At 41.2% G+C, this 17,131-nt stretch overlaps 1 protein-coding gene across 4 annotated transcripts in view; it reads left to right on the forward strand.

Moving 5' to 3' along the window:
- Positions 1–17,131, forward strand: part of LOC139122763 (serine-rich adhesin for platelets-like) — a 98,565-nt gene that overhangs the window by 65,720 nt on the left and 15,714 nt on the right. For 3 of the 4 annotated variants that reach the window (XM_070688466.1, XM_070688465.1, XM_070688467.1), the window contains exon 3: positions 15,601–15,711. In XM_070688466.1, the coding sequence (XP_070544567.1) occupies positions 15,601–15,711 (111 nt within the window). Of the gene's footprint in view, positions 1–8,420; positions 8,959–15,600; positions 15,712–17,131 lie in introns of those variants that run through there. The other variant, XM_070688468.1, reaches the window with a different exon arrangement.

The raw sequence follows: 17,131 nt of genomic DNA on the forward strand, positions 1-17,131 counted from the left end.
GGTAGAATGCGCCTTGGGGACAGATATTCGGACTCAGAAATTGTTTCGATTCTTTACTGAATCTGCTAGTATGGGCTCATTTTAAATCTCTTGCATTAAGGAAAAATTTCCCCGACTTGGTAATATCGAAAATTTTATTTTTCCCCCGAGAGATTGCACAGGGATGGCGGCCATTTTGAATTCCGAATGTTGGTAAATATTATGTGATTTATTTCTGGAATACAAAAATTTGCATGGCAATCCCTAATTTACGTTACTTTCATTAAGGAAAGTTTGAGCAAAAGTTTAAGCCTTTCACTTTGCAGGCTGCGTACTACCTTAAAAAGTTATTGCTCAACATATTTGTTCCACTTCCATTGCTTTTATAGTCTGGATTAAGGCGAGTTGAAATCACAGTTCTCGGAGGGACCTCGTTACCTGTGTAGTCCTACTTTTAAAGCTATTTATTGGTCTAAATTAGCTTAGACTACTTTCCATTTCATCGCATGTTTTGCTTTGATTCAGGCATCGAAGTAAATGTCAACGAACACATTAAAGTCCTCGATTTCAGAAAATTTCTTTCGCGAAAAAAAATCACCAATTATATTTTGCATATATTAGTGGATAATGTATCATAAGTGAACTTCTGTTTCAAAAAATAACCCGAATTTGACCTATCTGGTCATGCCCCTCACCAGTTTAAGCAGTTTTGGTGATGTTTAAATTTTCGGGTTCATTATTGAAGATTTGTTCGCGTAAGAAACGCTGGTCCATTTGTATTAATGTCCATGTAGCGTATGTTATTTGACTTGTTAATCGATTTCACCGTCATCCTTCATCGAAATTCTCGCGAGCTGAAAAAGTCTCGTTTCACAGCTTTCCGCATGGTCGAAATGCAGAAAATCTTTCTGCTGTGCAGAACAAAATGTCGAGAACGAGTGATAGATCGTGACTTGAATAAACTCTCACGCACACGTGACATAATCCCAAGTTGACAATAAAAACCCCGAGTATCGATGTCCTTGGCGAAGGAGACTCGATTGGAAAAAAAGATGCTCTCGATAACTCGCGGCTCACTACTTTCTGGATACGTCTAGGGAGATCGATACCTCTAACCGTCCAGCCTGACTGAGCTTTCGAGTTGTTTTGAGAAGCAGCAGTAATCGAGAAAATTGTCTGTCTCCAACATACCGTTTAATTCGACTGCATTTTGCGTATCGCCTTTCCCCGGGCTCCTTCACCGTGCACGCTTTCATCTTGTCTATCACTTTTTCTGGTCCCACGACGTTGCTCTATCACGCTACGCACGAACGAATCGCCTGCCAACAAGGGAAATGGACGGCAGTACGTTTCTATCGGGGATAATTTGATCTAACATACGCCGCCATCGGAGACCACATCGTTCAAATAAAGGTCACACTGTGCGATGTGTGATAACACGTAGGGTACAATTTGAATGACTTTCTTTTGGTTTAAACATTAATCTATTAATATGACTTTGTGATTCTCATATGTGGTTAGTTTACTATCCGCAGTCTGAACTTAGGTGTGCGGGTTGAGAGAGAGAGAGAGAGAGAGAGAGAGAGAGAGAGAGAGAGAGAGAGAGAGAGAGAGAGAGAGAGAGAGAGAGAGAGAGAGAGAGAGAGAGACAGACAGACAGACAGACAGACAGAGAGACAGAGAGAGAGACAGAGACAGACAGACAGACAGACAGACAGACAGACAGACAGACAGACAGACAGAAACGAAGAGAAAGGAAGGTATTGAATAGACACTCAGAGACGGAAAGGGACAAAAGACAGGGACCGACAGCAGGACAGAAACAAACACAGAGACAACTGGATGGAGAGAAGGAGAGGTCATGGTAGAGAGGGGGAAACACAGAGAGAGGTGGGAGGGATATTTGGATATAGATTGCGAGGCCATGGAGCAGTTAACAACGGGATTGAGTCAAGCCAAGCTCCTCGTCTTTAATTAATCGACTAATAATCGAGATGGGAGGGTCCTTTCTGAGTCCTTGACTGTCTCTAAATCAAGCTCTCTGCTCCGTTCTTCACAAGATTGTAGGTATTCTTTGTAATTATACTAGAGAAGAAATAAGTGGAACATAGTTTGCACCGCAGTGCGTTTCTATCGGGGATACATTGCTCTCACATCCGCCGTCGATGATTACAAGATGATGGGGGTAAATTCACTGAAGGAAATTAGATGTAGTTGTATGATTTCATCTGAGTTGGGTCATTTGCATCACAAAGCCATCTGAGTTGGGTTATTTTCATCACAAAGCCATCTGAGTTGGGTTATTTGCATCACAAAGCCGTGATGACCTCCCTCTGGACAACTTTATATTTTCTCACTTACTCGTCAGTCTGTGTTTAAACTTTATTTTTCTTTTTCCTTTTCCCCTGAAGTGAATACCAGTTATATAAAGCTTTTGATTTCGTTAGAACAATACACTACACATAATTTATGGTCTCGGGCCATTTACAGCATTCAAAGAACCTTTTGCCATTTGTTTTCTTGTCCTAACTTAGCGGCTGTTTGGCATACAAGATCCGACAGCGAATACTAAAAGTCAGTCTGGAGTTTGGCCCCGCAGGCTTTGCAGCGTCGTCCATTAATACTACAACACTCACGCCTGCGCTGAGTGAAGACCGTGGCCGTACAAGAAAACAGAGATTGATGGTTGTCGATTGATTTAGATGGATAATAGTCCTGTAGTAGGCGAACAAAGTTAAACCATCTGGTGTTCTGCTCTTCCATGGCCAATAGAAGTCATATAAGTGCTTATTTAGAAACGAATCTAATTTCGCTTTCTGAAAAAAGCACAGACGTTCACAATTCTTGAGAGGCTTCACGTTAGCTGTTGAAGAATGAACTTGAAAATGATCCAGCTGGTGATTTTCCATTGCTTTATTGCCGTAGCAATAGAGTGTGCCTGCTGTCGTAGGTAAAGGGTATGTCTGTTTCAGACTTTGATACTGTTGATGATTTTTTTCTCGATTTTTGTGTTTAATATCAAACACAGTTTCTTGTTTCATCTCCAAACCGTGTTGAGATACTTTAGCTTGTCTTGTGCATGCGTAAAACGCATAGTTCAATTCTGGTCCGGAGTAGAATTGAAATTTTAACAATAACAGTAATGCTGACAAAACTAAATTGTGGGTATTCAACATGCTCAGAGGATAAGAACAAGAACTTGCAAAAACCTACAAAACAAAGGTACTGGAAAAATTATAAGAAGTTACAGCTTCTGGCCCTTTGAATTTAAGGTAGAACGCGCCTCGAGGACAGATATTCGGACGCTCAAACTTTTACAATTCTTTTCTGATCTACCACTTGTGGGGGTTCATTTTAAAGATCTTGGTGTAAGAAATCTTTTCACTGTCTTGGTTTTTTGAAAATCGAAAATTTGATTTTTCTTCATAGAGTTAACACTGGGATGGCAGCCATTTTGAATTTCAAATATCGGTAAATCTTCGGTCATATGTATCTCTAGTACCAAAATTTGCGCGGTGACCCTCGATTTTTATACTTGATTTTGAAAGAGAATGGTTAAAATGTTCCTTGAGGAAAGTTTGAGCAAAAGTTTAAGTCTTGCACTTTCGAGACACATACTAACTTTGTAAGTCGACTTTTGCAGCAACCAGCTTGTCATGAAAACAGATCTTTCCATTCTCTCTTTTTTTGTGTGAACCCCCCCTCTCAAGGTGTAAAGTTATAATTCCTATTCAATTGTGTTGAACTTTCAGGAGGGCCAGAGAAAATAAAATATTCCAAGGTCTCTCTGGCGTTACCTGGTAGTGTAGGATACAGAGACGCCGAAGAGACCATTTACTGGGGTGGGGTAAAGTGTACTTAGGAGAAAAGTCGCTAATTTGAATTGTGCCAAATGAATTCATTGGTTACGCGGTATTTTCTGCGTTAGCTTCAATCCGACTGTTTCGCCATATCGATGTGGGAGATCTGTTCAGATTTTCTACTCGGTGCACAACATAAACACCAAACTATGTCAATCATTGGCGTTAAATCGAACGGCACAATGTTCATGCCCTCGTTCAGATGTAAAAGAGGTCCTTCAAAGCTGACTAGAGCGAAGCAAAACATCAATTGTACAATGAGGTCGAGACACTTAACGCAAGCTATGCGACACGACGCAACTATAAAGTGTTTGTAAACTATTTAAGAACCATGTTTTGTTCAGTTTTCGTTCACCGACTTTTGACTTTAAAATGATGTTTTCTGTTTTCAACGCCTCCTGGAAAAGCATCTTCCCGGGCCCAGAAAACACTAAACGTTTAAGAGCCGCGCCGCCCACATCGACCCGAATTAGAGGAATCAGACTTTCATCCGATTGGCGTGCTCGGAATGTGTTGTCAATTTCGTCGCGAATTATACCTATCAATCACGGCATCCAACCAGTGCCGATTGCTCTCGTGTGCACTGGAGACAAGCGTTACAAGGCACACATTTTTACACGCTATACATTGTACCGAGGCAGTTCCAAGCATCTGTTTAGTTTGTGACTTGATTTGATGATTCCCTTGTTGGGCAAAGATTTTTTTGAAATTGATAGCCTGGGGAATGATCGGTGACGGTAGGAAATCAACTATGACAGGGCAATGCAGCCCTCCCCGGTTCTCATCAATTTTGTAGCATACGAAATGAAGCAATTAGCATATTTTAATATGCATAAATCAGTCTGCCCTCGAGCTCAGTCGCAAACGATCGCGGGATTCCAACTCCGTAGAGTTTACAGTGCAATCATTCGAAAGCGAATTGAAGCCTTCCACAGTAATCGATCGACACCGAGTCTAGGCATATATATAATTTTTACAAAATCGAGGGGCAAACGGTTCGGTCAGTCAGATTAGACTGTGCTAAACATTCAAGTTCATCGCCCGTGAGTTCATTGTCACGTGATCCACGGATCGATTCATGCTATATCCTGTTTTGCAGATCTCAGACAGTCTACACGGCCAGGGATATAAACAGCGAGGAATGTTGTTTGTGTCAATTTAGCTCAGAGCGAAAATAAAACAGCACTAACTTACGCAAGTTCATCAGAACTGATATTTTAATTCGAGAACTTTTCTGTTACAAAAGACGGGAATTGTGATGCACACGCACGCGTGGTTTTGCCGTGAATGTCAACCATCGACTCGTGATACACTGTACATTATATGATGTAATGCATTCAGGCACGAAAATCTCTCTCTCTCTCTCTCTCTCTCTCTCTCTCTCTCTCTCTCTCTCTCTCACACACACACAACAAGGGAATCACCTTGGTCTGCTGAGAAAACTAACGGTGTTTAGAAGGAGTTACTTTTAAAGGGTTTCAACATGTCTTAAGCAAATCTTGTTCTCTGGACAGATTGAAACGCCAAATGTATGGAATATTAATCCATGTTGCCAAAGTCACGTAATTTACAAGGCATGTAAATCTGCTGAAAAGAACCGCTGTTAATAAGGGCACACCAAATATCTTGAAAATGACGTGTCTGCAGCGGCATAGATTAAAAGTCAATCTATTTTGGCGATTTAAGATATCGTTGCTAGATTTGTATGCCGAGAGAGAGAGAGAGAGAGAGAGAGAGAGAGAGAGAGAGAGAGAGAGAGAGAGAGAGAGAGAGAGATGTCAAACTGGAATATCGAGAAACGAAGCCTAATTCGCATGTTTAAGACAGACATATAAAATTCGGAACCCTGACGGTTGCTAATTGTATTTTACTCTTATCAAATCAAGCAATATTTTTCACATCCATAATATTGAAAAGTACGTGTTTTTTTAATTTTAAGATTTAGCAATCGCGTGGTATCGGATATATTTTATTCGATTAAATTAGAGTCACTGTGCAGAACAATTGCAGTAAGAATGAAATTTAAACGAAAACAACAACAGTGATATTAATTTTTCAAAGGAAATGAAACGGGCGATAGATATAGAATAAATGAAATGAATTAAGCAATGTAAAATGGCGCACTGATACATTGGAATTCTTAAACAGAGACCCTCATTGGCATTATCCCTGCATATGTGAGAGCTGTGATATTTCTTGTTATCAGAATTTCCCATATACAGGTTGTCAGCTTTTATGCTTCTCAGTTCACAGCCCTAATTCAGCGACACAGGCGGCGACCGAGCAGGGCAGGCGGGTCGATTATCGGGTTCAGTGTATGGCTCTGATTTCATTTAGCAGGCCAATAATGAAGGAATTGTCCGGCTATTATGGCACCGGTTGGGATCACAACCTCAATGCTGTTCGGTCTCAAAAGACGAGATTCGGGCACGAAAATCTTCAAAACAACCTGAATACGAAAGAAAAAAAGCACACCAATAAAAATGACGAGGGGTAATAAAACGAGAGTTGTGTTATTGTACGCACGAGTACTATGCCTCGGAGGGGCCGTCTCGTTTCAGAACAGGTCAAGTACTTCCATCGCTGACTCACATAATTGAAGAAAAATTGTAATCCATCATACCAGGAATGACCCAGAGTCTTGGAAAATGTTCAAGGCTTAAGATTGAAATTGCTCATTTGATTCTTTCAAAATACAACATTGGTTTTACGACAATTGGGAAAATGATTGATTTTGCGTTTTTCTCTGGAAAACACGGCAACCCTTAATACATTTCAGCGGCAGTTTTCATTGTTTACGAGTTCGTACGCATTTTAACTTGCGGCGATTTTTTTACAAAGCGGAAAGCAAAATAAAGCGTAATATTGGAGTTTATGCTAAATTGTAAACTCAATTCGTGTGTTTTTGAAAAATAAGTACCTGCTTTATCATTGCAAGTCATTCAAGCCAGCGCTGTATAAGGTCCTGTTGATTCACCAAGAAATTTACCCATTGGAAGAGCGTCTTTGAAATATACATGTAAGTCACGTGCGAACAATAATGTGAGGGCAAATATTGTAAATATTATTATGATGAATCGGAAAACCACAGTATCAACACTACCTAATAAAGCAATCGGATATTTGAAAAACACGTTCTTGTGCACGGAGCAATCTCGAGTTTTTTATCAGTCTGCGCATGTATGTTGTCGCATAGTCCCTTGGTGGAGGGACTGTGGTTGTCAACATGCTTGTATCTTAACAAGCAGTTGCAAGATGTCATCCTATTTAAACGAACAACCAAGTTCAAAAATACTTATTGCGAACGATAGGCGTCATTTTCCTTTCAATGAAAGTTTCAAGATATTTAATCGTGGTAGGGATATGTTCACTGATGTGGGGGGGGGAGGGGTGGCGAGGTTTCAGGTGATATCGCCCCTAGTCCTCATCTCCCACACGCGAAAACTTTAAGTTATTTCCCTCTACACCGTCTAATATTCTCAAACGATCAATATAATCAGTCAATTAGTCATAAAATACAATGGTAAACGCTAAACCTGCTTTTAAATGGAAAATTGCAACCGAAGGGGTGCGGGTAAACATTTTAGAGAAAGGAATTGCTGTAAAGTTAAACTGTAGAGTTAAAGGTAAAAGTTAACTGCATTTGAAGTAGCCTGGTATGCCACACATATTGTCAATTAAATCTTCACCATACACGGTACAACATATTTTCTCTCCTACTATAGCAACACGTTCAAAAGTGTTGGAATTTCTGCTGCCTGTATTCCCAGTGTCAACCAAGCCTTCTGGTATTTTTTTCCAATTATATTGCATAATATCAAAGTTTAAACACGCTCAGTTTAAATTGCCAAGACGTGGCCTTTGTACGGGGGTGGTGCGCAGAAATCAGTTCAACCTTGACATTGAACTGAAATCAAATCGACACTTTTTGACCTTGTTGTTAAACTAGTGACGAATCCGTCACACCGCGCATCAAGTGACGTAGTGAGTTTACTGAGCTGGCGGGTTTTAAATAGTCTTACATGACTGAATATTGTAAAGACTGGATGTTTTCAGACTTTCAGAGTGGCGCAGGTGACACGACTTTCATGCACGGTTCACAACAGCCCGCGGTTACCATCAGCGTTCGACGCCAGCACTCATCATGGCTGATTCAACATTCATCGTGGATGGAACTCGATCATCTGAGTACACGACTAGTTTATTTATCGGGAACCAAGAGGCAAAACTTAACCAGCCGCACTTCAATCTGATTAATATCAGATGTAAGGATTGGCTTACTCTCTTCGTCCGTGCGATGTCCTTAATTGTCGTCTTTCGACGGTTCTCGCCTCCCCAGAGAAGCTAGGAAGGCGAAAGAGAAAGCTGTACGACACAAAGAACGGAGCATATTCTACATGTTATTTTCATCAAATTTATTGTCTGAACACCGCGACACTGCTGAAGAGTGATCGCGTGAACATCTGTATGCTTATATTTGTGGCCGCTGGTGGCGCCCTCCCGCATTCTGGACAATTTCCTTTCACAGGTGGGCACGTACCCCGGGTCACACTCGAGGCGAGATCTTCTGAAGACGACTATGTATTTGAGTTTCAACTCGGCCAGCGAACAAACTTTCACAGTGTGCAGGATTTCCGTAAACGCGGAGCAGCGGATTGGTGTTTATGATTTTGCTGCGGGCCATACACGCTGACTTCTTCTCGTAAAAGTCGAAATAATGTCTTTTCGCTGTTGCGGAAGTGGCGGTTTATTGCATTGTTGTGTTCGAATGTAGTGTTTACCCCGAGAATTGTCGAAATATCACCTTGTTAAAAGCGGTCACAAGTTACTTTGCCCACAGCACAGAATGAAAAATTCTAAGTCAGGTTTGCTCCCAGTTTGCAAAGCGACGCTGAGCCAATGATAAATACTAAGTCCCGGATCCGCGGATAGATAACTCCGTCTTGAGCACGGAAGTTGTAAGACGGTCACCATACCAACAATCTGCAATTCTGAAGACAATACACTTGAAGAAAGCAGCGTTGTGACAGCAAATGTCATCTGCTCGGTTTCTGTGGTGACAATGACGTCTGACGCTCGCCTGAAGACGTCTTACTTGGTTACACCAGGTAAATACGATGTAAGTCTGGAAATACCTGTCTTTTGCAAGGCGCCGGGATTTGCCAACGAGGGAGGGGGCTGCGAAATTTCCGGAACGGATCTTGCATCGCTTAGCTATCCTTAATGAAATATTAGTGCGATAACAAGAGATCGGATCTCGGTAATCAGACAGCGAGGCGTTTCTGTGAGGAACATTCAGTTAGCTGGGCTATTCCAAGGGAGCATTGCGAATGGTTATTTTAATATGATACCCGATTTCGCTTTCAGAAAAAAGTTGGCCCCCCTTTTTTACATTCTCGTGGCTGAAAATATTCCGCTCAGTTCTGAACATAGCGCGAAACGGCCAACTACGTCAAGGATAAGCCAGCGCTGACTGTGATATAGTGCCGATACATGATCGTTGACAGTACTTTATGACAGCAGGATTCATGGTAAAGGCTTGCCGCGTTGACTGGCGTTTTCTGCCAGGTGCTTTGTAACGGCTGATTCGAGGTTACGTGTGCTCTCATGTGAGTATTGACACCCGCCCTGCTTTCCCAGCTATGCGCTAGCAGCTAGATTAGTCGAAAGTATTTACTTTGAAGTCCTCAAAGTGACAGTTCGGTACTTGTATGTTTTGGCCCCCTCGTTATTTTCTACTACGCCACAGCTGTGAATGGTTACTCGCGAGCTAAGGAAAGAGTTTGTCGGTCTGTGGAATGACACCTTCTGTACGGCACGTTGGAAGTGCTGCGCAGATTGAAAAACACAAGAATTCCAGCGGGCCGGGGTTTAACAAAATATTTATCTGCTACTGAGAAAATACATCGCAAAGATGTAAACGATTTATTTCTCGTTTGTTTTAGTCGCTCACAGATGCGGGGGACTTGGGGTCAACCGTTTGTCAGGCCGTGGCTTCGAAAGTCGCGAATGTATAATTTGTCCTGGTCAGGAAATGGCGAGAGAAATTCGGGGCCTGTAATATTACCGTAGGCAGATTTTAAAGATTTCTCATCTTAGATTGTCCCCTCACTTGAATACATGGAGGTTTCTAAAGGGATGTTTTACTCGTGCATAATTTGCCTTAACTCGCTGTACTTTATACTACTTTTTTCAAATAATTTCGTCTTCGGTCTACTATATTCTGACTGCAGCGTCGGTATCACTATGTTTGTATAACCATGTTAGACAGATGTTCGTGTGTGGGGGTCGCCATCAATGCTGAAGGAAGCGGCCTCTCTAATTGTTTGCCTTCAGGTGTGCTGCCCGAAAAACTTAATCACATGGGAGAGATGTCTTGTATTTGAAACATATGTGTCTATTTCACAAATGCCTAAAACAACTAAAATCGATTTCAACGTTTTATTGCGTTCTGAAAGCTCCATTACCTGTAAAGATTGCTGCGTTTTCTGTTATGTTTGTACTGTTCGCGAAGGTCAGTTTCTTGTTCTAGTCCCCAGATCTTGTCCAAAGACCTCATGTTCACCTTGTAATCACAACCTTTATGCTGTAATATCCAGTGTTAGCGTTGACAACTGAATTTTATTCCGATTTAGAATTCATTTTAATTGCAACTATAACATTTGACAGTTTACACCATGCGTCGTGTGTGCAAGGCAAATTACTTTAACTTTTCAATATACTTTAAGGAGAGGAATAAGACCAGGCATTTGCCTTCCGGAACAAAAATAATGAAAAATAATGTCAACAATTACAATTATTGCCCGTGTTGATTTGAGGTACTGTTCCGTAAGCCTTCTTGATGTGCGAATTTTTCGAATACGTTTTGCCCCTCGCCTTTTGTCTTCAAGTCCATTCTTATTCCCAGCACCTGAAAGAGTTTCCTTTAACCATAGACCCTAGAGAAAAACGTCCTGTTTTTCTCTAGGATCTATGCTTTAACCAGGATGGCAAGATCTCCCCACGGAGCAATAGGCAGATCAAGATCACCATATTGAGTGTATGAGTCACTTTGCTCGGGATCAAGTTCAAAGACCATAGTGTCACTTTGCGGTTTTGTGTTGTCTTCTTTCTCTACAAGTGAACTGTAGCCACAATGCACTTCGACCCTGTCACCGATATGACCACCGCCGATTAAAAGTCATTTCAACTTTGACTTTTCATCTATTCAGATTAGTTTTACTCTTAAAAAACGGGTCCTTGTTCCAATTCTGAAGTCATATCGAAACGCCTGTGTCCACTCTGTATTAGTACAGCCTGTGTGTGAAGTGTCTGTAAACAGAACAACAATTGTTGATAACCGGGTTTTTGCCAGGACTGTATGGCACTCCGCTTGTTTCAAGAGCTTTACTTGTATCTCAACATAGTTTAGGGAAAAGGATGACAAACGTGTATTTTTATAGGACAAAATTAACGAAAACTTCAAAAAGTCCAGGTAGCCTTTCAAGCTCAATTCACTTTAAAGGGAGGTGTCGTCGGAACTGCGCGTGTGCGACTTTCTTGTTTGAAAACAATGTATTTCATACATAATATCGAGATGCATCAAGTCAACATGGCTGTAACATTTAAAGTTTACGATATTCATTGTTAACAAACATGTTTTAACTTTCATCAATCGCCAAGGTACCCTAGATACAGTGTTTACATCGGTCGTAGGGGTCTCTGGCAACCTTTGAGCAGAGTTCCGACGACCCCCTTCCTTTAACATTATATGTATTTTTCATTATTTTTGTTCGGTTTCTGAAATGTAATCAATGTTTTCTCCCCAAATCATGTCACAGTGGCTACTTTTCAATTCGTCCGCCTGCACGCCTGGAAAGTCTCATGTTATTGTTGGCAACTAAATTTTAATTCAGACCAAAATTCCTTCGTAAAAATAACTGTCTCTTGTCCACAGTGGGATTGTTTTGACAAGCGTTACACTTTGTTGTTCATTAATTCTTTTGGAGTAAAAAGAATAAATAGATGTATCTAATTATGTAAATTATAATCAAAATCACTGAGCCTTGAAAATCTGTGTGACTGACATCCCAAAACGCGCACCCAGCTTCGCTGTCAAGGATCTGCCGTCTCGTCTTATATCATTAAGCGAGTAAAAAAAAATATTCAGAAAATTAGCCGATCACGGCTCGAATGATGAATAATGCACACAACGTACTTGGAAGGCAGTAAAACGAAACCTATCAAGCAACTTTCCCGCATCTTCTGGCTACGAGATGCCATTAAAAAATGGACGGCTCGTGGCATGCAGTGCGCCGTATTGGGAAGTTCACTCACAGTTTGCGCGTCGCATGGTCGATAAACTTTTGGCTTTTCGCGACATTTGAGATCTTTAAGAAGATGCTTATTTTGAGAATTTGTGTGTGAAATCATCTTCCAATGAAAAATATGATCTAAATATTCACCGTTAATTCAAAATGGAAACTATTCAAGTTTATAGAAAATGTTTCGACTATTTAATGATGCTGCAGTTTTGTCTAGCTAGGCAGTCACCATTCCGCGTCGTCATGGTAACCGCGTTCATTTGAAATCTGCCTCGTGCACACTGGATTGAAACGTCTTCGCCAGAGCAGTTCTCTTGTTCGGCATATGTCCAACAGATCTGCGATTCACCCGTCCCGGGAATAGTTCGCTCATCTGGCGTAATGTTACGATAGTCTATCGATATATTTTCTCGTCCCGTTTCGGAATGTGACCCGATGCAATGATATCTCTGAAGGCCCTGCCCCACTTCATCAATGTAGCACGTGTTTTTATGAAAGCGATACAGACGCATATTACGTATTCGACACAATAAATAGTCGATGGCAAATACATCAATTGGGGGCTTGCAAGTCTTAGTTCCCAATAGATGGTCGCCCGACTCATTCAAAACTTCCAGGTTGATTTATTGAACTGCCATTCTCACTACTTTCGCTGTGAGTCGATTCTTCCATTGCTTTGAATCGGCAGTGAATGTGTCATCTGGAAATAAAAATCATAAAGCCATACAAACTTTCCTGCCTATTGAAAATTTTGGCGCGCAGCTGACAAATTCGTCGCAGATTATCGTTAATTGCATCTTTTGTCACTGTGAGCGTATCGAGGACAGTGAAATTTTATCTACATTGGTAAATCATGCAACATTCCACGATATATCAGCGAAACGAAACTTCATATGCTAAAAAGTATATTCTAAATTTTTAACCACAACTTGTCTTACCCGTTACATGATGCGAGCAGCAATATTTTTATTTCTTTTCATACGAGTCGACTTTCTCATCACAATGTGACTTATGTAGCTCTCGTGATCAGCTGGTTGAGTACCACCCCACACAGTGTTTAAACATTGCACAATGCATCGCCTGTGAGCTTTATGGCGATTTATTGAATACAAAGGGGGATTATCCGCCGTTGAGATGTTTGATCTAGCGCCAGTGGTGTTCAAAATCCCATCCTTCTCGACCAACTTAGCTAGCTCCATAAAAAATAATGCGAAATCGCATCCATAGGTACATACATACTTGCCCTTCCGGTTTTACTGAATGTATCATTACCAATAACACTCAACAGGTTTTTTTACCCAGTTCTTCAACATCGTTTTTATTCCCAGTAGAGCGCTTTCCGTTAAACGCTGCAGAATCAATCGAGATGGCGTGATAATCTTATGAATTATTAACAGAAATTATTAATAGCATCGCCATTTGTCATCATGCGGAACTCGGTCGTGATTTGAGATGTAAGGAAACGCCATAGGAAGTGGGCAACGCTCGCTCCCTCGCCAGTAACCTACAATTCATCAATTTTACGGCACCGTGTCACAGAAATGTGTAAAATGTGTACACTTCGTCTCGCTCTGCCTGAATGAAGATAAACGAGCAACAAAGGGGTGGCAGGACCGGTCCAGATTGTCTATAATCAGACATGGGCGTTAGGTTGTAACATGGGCGTTAGGTTGTAATACAGGCGATGTTAATTTTCGACTCTCTGACGCACTTATGATTTGAGACGAATGTCACGTCGATTTAGAAAAGCATTAACCCTGGCCTATTGTTCCAGATTTGATATTTAATGACATTGATGTATGAAGTGCCCTACAATAGAGCCACGTTTTCCATCAATCATCATTAAAAACGTGCCGGGTGAATTTTTTTGCCGGCTCTTCAAAAGCCTCGAATGGTATCGAGCCTGACAATGACTGATGTCGACGCATGTGTGCTGATCATGTTCGTCATCAACTAATGCCTAGATTTTGAGAGAGAAAAAAACTGCCCCTGGCGAAAACAGTATCTTCTTAATTGCAAGTTGGATAATTTTTCAATCGTTTTTGAGTTTCCTCGCTTCGGTGACGCTGAGCGTGTGTCGAGTTTGATGCTGTTGCTGGCGCACGCGTACTTAATAATGTAGTGGGTTTATCGCCACATCGACGCGTTCCTGGTTCATTTCTTGAGTTACTGATGACATGGTATTAAGCCTAGTCTGGCAAATATGTCGCTTTCAGTGGTACCACTGTTCTATAGGTTATCAAAACAGGTTATTGACGCTGGTCAAGCGTGATACAGTTCACTACAGCGCCAAATCTCTGACGGTAAAACGTATCTGTCCATCCCGTCACGCGTTTCTTTCACGCTAATTGACTTAGAGCATCATAAATTAATTCACGGGTCGTCCATCTTGTCAAACGCAGCATTCAATTCGCGAAGGGGGCAAATTAAAAGTTCCAAACGACACGTCTTGTATAGTAATCGATTGAAGCATGAGTGTCACATTTGAGAATTGGATCGCGACCAGACACCGGGAATAAAATGTGGAAAGGCACGTCTGGCATTTGATCAGCGCGTCTCCAGTCGAGTTTAACATATGCTTCCGCGTTATCGTTTACAGAAATTTTCTTTTTAAATTTCTTTTGCATGAATACATATGAATAGACAGTAAATACGGCTAGTTATGTTGATATTAGAAATTTAATCGGCAAGAGATAGACTTTATCATAGCAGGTCTATGAAAGGACTGACAGACGCGATTTTTTTTAATCCTGAGTACACGAAATCGTTACAACGTAGTATCGAAATCCGGGATCGAAATACTGTGTAGTTACGACGTTTACGACCGTGATAGCCCTCGTAAGGTCAGTTAATGAAGACGACTCTGTCACGACAGCGTAGTTTTCTGTCAACTTTCGCTTTTTTTGTCCCCGTCGTCGACGCAAGCCGTTCGCCCTCTTGTTGCTTCGTGAACAATCTCGAACTCTCTCAATAGTTGTCTTAACAGTTATCAACACTAAGCGTCAGCTAAGGACCCTCTCGGTTGGTAGGCATGCCCGTGGGGTATTTAACCACGTACGAGCTATCAAATTTAATGGCATTCATTTAAGAGCAGATTTGATGTGTCCGACTTTGAGCGGTTTAAATCGACGATAAACAACTCGCCCAGTCAGGCAGTGGCCACTGCGCGCACCAATCAGTTTCCACGGCTGGTGCTTGAATATTGCGTAGAAACCGAACAGAGACGAAGGTAATAATATTCCCGTGTTTTTATTGCGCTCACCGCTACAACGCACTCTTTTTTATTCCGCGGCGTTTTAAAAATATCGCTGCGCGCTGTACGATGTCCTCGGGAAGCAGACTTCATTTCGGAAGTGAATAATTCTAGCCTCGCGTTGATCAGGAGTTCTAACATCGACTATTATAGTCTGACGATTCGGATTAATTTTTTTTTCATTATTGTGTTGTTGCGATCACAGGCAGGCCGCAGCCCACTAGACATAGCCAAGGCAGCAAATCTCGAAGATATGGTGAAGGTTCTCAGAAGCAGTTGTGAAGTTAGCGATGCCAGCAACACGAAAAATTCCAAGGTAAGGGTTGTCTCTGTCTCATCTCTATGTGTTCAAACAATCCAAATAATTCCGCGGCTGTTTGTCGAAAACCCCTGAGCGTTCAGTTTCTCTTTGCGTGATCCTTAATGGTTGGGTTAACAACTGATAATGCCTTCTTGTATGTACGAGCATGTCCCCTCCCTATATTGTATTCGGTATTAATAACCCATGCATTCCTTAGTTATCTCGAACGAAGAATTTACAAATACAACGATCCAAAAAAAGTAGTGTATCTTGCAAAAATTAGGCCACGCTGAAGGAAATGTACCAAATATATTTTGTACGACGTTAATTGTGCAGATAGAAAATCCAGATTGTTTGGAATAATGCCAGGCAAAACAATCAGCTTTGGACTCAAGTGGATGTTTGAAAGATGTCGAGGTGCGTGATACCAAAGCAAGAGGTCAAAGGTCACAATTGTTCGAGCCATACTCATTTCCACTAGACCTCCCTTGTTTCTGTAAAAAAAACATTTTGAGAAGTCTGGTTGTATTAAAGGAGTATTTAAACTAAAAATTTAGAAGTCTCTAAGCTTGCGTAACATGCTAAAAATAGCATGGTCGAGATTCATTTTACGTACTAATTAACCTCTGAGTCTCATGAGGTATTACATTTAATCGGTGTCTATATTTAGGATTATTTCACACCATCTTTGCGCTAAGCCAGCTAAAACGATATAGACCAAGAGTGAAAACATTGCTGTTAATTGTTGGGTCGAAAAACTGCTAACTTTGGTCGCAGTTTACTGGGCCTTGTTTTGCAGTCCAACAGGCAACGAATAAAACGCCGTGTTTAGTTATGATGGTATAAGTGACATCGCCCCCCTAGTGCGAAACATAGGCAGGAACTTATGTACCAAAGCCATAATCTGTGGTTTAGCTTGTCGATTCTTTGTTACGAATAACGCCCCCCGCTCGTAAAGTTACAGTCGTCGCCATCATGAAGTTCTCTTTCACAAAGGAAGACTATTGAAAACGTCGATACGGTCGTTCTGTTAATGTATAGGAAGTTGCTTATTGTTGTCCCTTGGCCCAACCTTCATCACACTGTACTGTTCGTCGACTCTACTGAGAACGCCGTTTCAAAGCTACGTTCAGACAAGACACCATATTACTGCAATGACGTAATTAGAAATAGGAAAGTAATATCATCGGATGATGTACATGTATCTATGGAAACAAGGCGGGTTTTTGCGAAACGATAACGCACTTTTAATTCGGTCCGATAAAATGAACGTATTATGACCTCTATAAAAATTAAACCCTAATCACATTACACTGATTTTTCTTCAGTCATTTTAATGTTTGTTTGACGTTTTTGGATCAAACATGTTCCGTGGCATGTGGACACAACCGTTTATGTCTTACAGAATGTATTTAGCGTAATCTGTTTATCTTCG

Source organism: Ptychodera flava, chromosome 22 (genome assembly GCF_041260155.1).
Source record: "Ptychodera flava strain L36383 chromosome 22, AS_Pfla_20210202, whole genome shotgun sequence".
Taxonomy (NCBI): Eukaryota; Metazoa; Hemichordata; class Enteropneusta; family Ptychoderidae; genus Ptychodera; species Ptychodera flava.